The sequence below is a fragment of the Sesamum indicum genome, linkage group LG2 (genome assembly GCF_026168435.1).
Source record: "Sesamum indicum cultivar Baizhima isolate 11 linkage group LG2, ASM2616843v1, whole genome shotgun sequence".
Taxonomy (NCBI): domain Eukaryota; kingdom Viridiplantae; phylum Streptophyta; class Magnoliopsida; order Lamiales; family Pedaliaceae; genus Sesamum; species Sesamum indicum.
In genome coordinates this window covers 5,143,736-5,147,987 of record NC_142658.1, presented here as the reverse complement: position 1 = coordinate 5,147,987, position 4,252 = coordinate 5,143,736, and the positions used below count along the sequence as shown (strand labels likewise).

Genomic DNA, 4,252 nt, shown 5'->3' with positions numbered 1-4,252 from the left:
GGAACAGGGGAGGCAGAACATGAAGGCACCGCAACCGCGAAAGCCTGAGGATGCAGTGGTTCCTTCACCGGCTGATTCTGTATGCTCTTCAGCTGATTCATCGACGACCATATAGAATAAAATGCTTGAGAGAAAGACCGAGGAGAATGCAGCGTCGGGCGGCACATCGAAAAAGAGGGCCGAAGGGGAGTCCCCCCCTCAATCCCCATGAAGATAGGATTCTGGAACGTGAGGGGCTTTAACCGGCCTCTCAAACACAATGGGGTCGCCCACCTCATTAAGAATAACCGGCTATGTCTCTTGGGCATTTTGGAGACAAAGCTCGCAGCTCATCAATCCAGAAGATTCTCAGCCGCTCACTTCCGGGGTGGTGCCAAGCCAACAACTTTGACACCATCGCCGGAGGACGTATCCTTGTGGTTTGGGACCCGGCAGTCATTGACATACATCCAGTGGATATTTCGCCCCAAGTGATTCACTGCCATGCCACGAATAAGTCCTCTCAACTCTCCTTCTATATTTCATTTACATATGGTCTTTATTCTGTTGTTAATAGAAGGAGTATGTGGGAGAAACTTTCTGATTTTGGCCAATCACGGAGCATGCCATGGCTTATTATGGGTGATTTCAACTGTGTCAAATCTCCCGACGAGAAGCAACTTGGAGTGGCCCCAACTTGGTATGAGCTCAAGGATTTTGTGGACTGTTGTACAACGCTTGGATTACACGACGTTCCTACTACGGGGTGCTACTACACATGGTATTCCAACAATGAAAGCAACCCCGTATGGTGCAAGCTCGATCGGGTCCTCTACGACAATGGATGGCTAGAGGCTGGTTTGCATTGCAATGCCCATTTCAATCCACCGGGATGCCTCTCCGACCACTCTCCGGGTATTGTCTCTATTTTTGATCCTGCACCAACTAAGCCAAAACCGTTTCGCTTTTTCAATATGTGGGCAGATCATCCGGATTTCTTAGCTACTGTCGAAGCTAGATGGAATATGTGCGTGGATGGAACGCCGCAATTCAGCCTTTGTAGGAGACTTAAAGCACTTAAAGGCGCGCTTAAGGCATTCAACACGCAGCATTACAGTCACATTTCCGCCAGGGCCAAAGAGGCTGATCATACCCTGCAAGTTGCCCAGAATCAACTTGAATCCAACCCGGGAGATGTGGCGCTTCGGAACTCTTTGGGTGATCTTAGGAAGAGGGCCGTCTTCCTTGCCGAGGCCGAACGACACTTCTTCTACCAGAAGGCCAAGATCCACTATCTAAAAGAGGGGGACCGCAACACCAAGTTCTTCCATGACATGGTGAAGAGGAATGTCGTTAGGAATTCCATCGGGGCAATCACTAGGGCGGATGAGACTATTATCACGGCTGCCGAGGATATTGCCCAAGAATTCGTTGATTACTACACATCACTCTTGGGCACCGAGGCTCACACCTTCCCTGTCGATGATGGTGTGTTTGAATGGGGGCCCATACTATCCCCCTAGCAGACCACGGACCTTTGTCGGGCAGTTACGCCGTTGGAGGTTAAGGAGGCCATCTTCCACATTAGCGACAACAAAGCTCCCGGCCCAGACGGATATTCCTCGTGCTTTTCAAGAAAGCATGGAACATTGTGGGTGATCAAGTTTGCAGGGCCATCTTGGATTTCTTTAGGAGTGGGCGGATGCTACGGCAGCTCAACCACACTATCATTGCCCTTGTGCCGAAATCAGATCATTCCACGTCTGTTGCGGATTACCGGCCGATTTCGTGCTGCAATGTGATCTACAAGGCCATCACGAAAATCATCTCGGACCGGCTACCGCCTGTTTTGGAGCACTTGATTGACCGATGCCAAGCAGCGTTCGTTGGAGGCCGCAATATCACTGACAATATTTTCTTGGCCCAAGAAATGGTGCGGCAGTACTCGAGGAAATGGATTTCACCTCGATGTACTATCAACGTCGATCTACGCAAGGCATTTGATTCGATCTCATGGTCATTTCTCGCTCGAGTGCTTCACGGGTATGGTTTTCCACCACTATTTATAAATTGGATTATGGAATGCATTTGCAATTTTTCTTTTTTAATGGCGTTGAACGGCTCCCTTCACGGGTTTTTTTTGGGGAAGAAAGGCCTAAGGCAAGGAGACCTGATGTCGCCGGCCCTCTTCCTTCTTTGCATGGAATATTTCTCTCGATTGGTCAAGAGGAAAACAACCACTTCGGACTTCAACTTTCACCCCAAGTGTGAGAAGTTGAAAATCACACACATCCTCTTCGCCGACGACCTCATGCTTTTCTCCCGTGGCGACCTTCCATCTATCCACATCTTGATAGAATGTCTCCAAGAGTTCAGAGACGCATCCGGCCTCACCGTCAATACCTCGAAGTCAAGCATTTTCACAGCGGGCATCCAAAATGAGGAGCTTGACGGGATTCTCGCTCGGACGGAATTTGCGAGAGGTGAGATGCCGGTCAGATACCTTGGCATTCCACTAGCGGCACAGCGGCTTTCGGTTACCAACTACTCACCGCTTATGGATCAAATTGCCAACTGCATTTCGAAGTGGACGGGCAAATCCCTATCTTATGCAGACCGACTGGAACTTATTCGCTCAGTTATTCAGGGGGTAGAGTGCTTTTGGCTCCAAGTTTTCCCACTTACAGCGGCGGTCATAGAGAAAGTTCACCGTCTGTGCAGGAATTTTTTATGGAACTCTAGGAGGGCATCGGTCGCTTAGGAGGAAATCTGTCATCCCAAGGAAGAAGGTGGACTCGGCATCAGGCACATTCAGTCTTGGAACGTGGCTCTACTTGCTCGGGTACTATGGAACATCCATCGCAAGGCAGACACATTGTGGGTGCAGTGGTCAACGGTGTCTACCTTAGAGATGCATCAATCTGGGACTGGCAATCGAAGAAGGGAGATTCACCACTCCTTCAACGGCTTGCCGAAATCCGCAACAGGATGGTCACTAAATTCGGGTCTTCGGAGGCAGCGATTGAGCAGATGACGAGATGGTCCACCCCAAAGGGTCTCCAGACGTTGAAAGCTTATGAGTACTTCAGGCCGAAACTTGCGAGGCAGCCTTGGAAAGCAGCTATTTGGAAGGCTTTTATTCCGCCGAAGTACTCATTTATCTTGTGGCTTGGCTTGCACGGTAGACTAGCTACGAGGGACAGACTTGGATTCCTCCAAGAGGAGGATTTGTGCTCGCTATGCATCAACACCAAGGAATCGGCCAAGCACCTTTTCTTTGAGTGCCCGTTCAGCAACTTCGTTTGGTCACGCATCCGACACTGGCTTGGCATTAACCGGACTATGTCAACCCTTCAAAGTGCGGTCAAGTGGCTCAAGAAGGAGAAAACAGGTTTCTCTGTGCAGAACAAAGCGCGACACCTCGCTTTGGCATGCACGGTGTACACACTTTGGAGGCAGCGCAACGAAGTCATCTTCGAGGGGTCAACGGCCTGTCCCGAGAGGCTTATTAATTTAGTCAAGGTTACATTGTATAGGGTCCTATGGACACTCTTCCCACACGGTTTTGATTGTTCTTAATCTTTAGCGTGGGCTTTTGTATCTCTCCGGGTATGCCCGGAGTACATTGTAACTATTATTTTTGGTTGAATGAAACTTACATTTCACAAAAAAAAAAACATATAGATGAGATGACAACTCTAACATAAACACAAGAAGCAGTGAACCATAAAAAACACAAACAAGAAAAGAAAAGCCGGCAAAATTATACAACTAAAAGCCATTCAAGAAACTATTCCAAACTCTTACCAGAATTTGGCATCAACACCCACAGCACAAAATTCCAGAAGCCCACAAACAAACTTCAAGTCACCAAGGAAAAGAACATGCTTTCAAAGTTTGAAACCCATTGTTCAAAGCAGACTGTCGCTTTTGGTTTGGCTCGGGATTGGGCCAGACCAACTTACTTATTCTTCTAAATTGATTATTTTAATAGGTTTTTTATAATTTTGAAACTGTAACTTTTTTTTTATATATTTTTAGTACATTAAATTACTGTTGTTCAAATTTATTATTATAAGTTTGTTTGTCAAATTATTATTTAAGTTTATCATATATCTTAACTGATATTCTTTTTTTAATTATAAATTTATGTGACTTAATTTATTTCATGAAACAACCATAAATTTAAACAATTATTCAAAAGAATACCTCAATTATATAAAAGATTAGAACCTATTATTTCCTCTCTCAATTGTTCATTGATTTCAGTGTC

General features: G+C 46.4%; 2 protein-coding genes across 2 annotated transcripts; both read left to right on the top strand.

Annotated features, from left to right (window-relative positions):
* The first annotated feature begins 293 nt into the window (after positions 1-293).
* On the top strand, positions 294-1,502 carry LOC105155455 (uncharacterized). Its single transcript, XM_011071329.1, has one exon. It carries the CDS (start codon positions 294-296, stop codon positions 1,500-1,502), a length of 1,209 nt encoding a protein of 402 aa, XP_011069631.1.
* Positions 1,503-1,681: 179 nt separating this feature from the next.
* LOC148789138 (uncharacterized) lies at positions 1,682-3,558 on the top strand. Its single transcript, XM_088877529.1, has 3 exons — positions 1,682-2,022; positions 2,356-2,629; positions 2,722-3,558. The coding sequence occupies exons 1-3, from the start codon at positions 1,682-1,684 to the stop codon at positions 3,556-3,558; spliced, it is 1,452 nt and encodes a 483-aa protein (XP_088733655.1).
* The last annotated feature ends 694 nt before the right edge of the window (positions 3,559-4,252 follow it).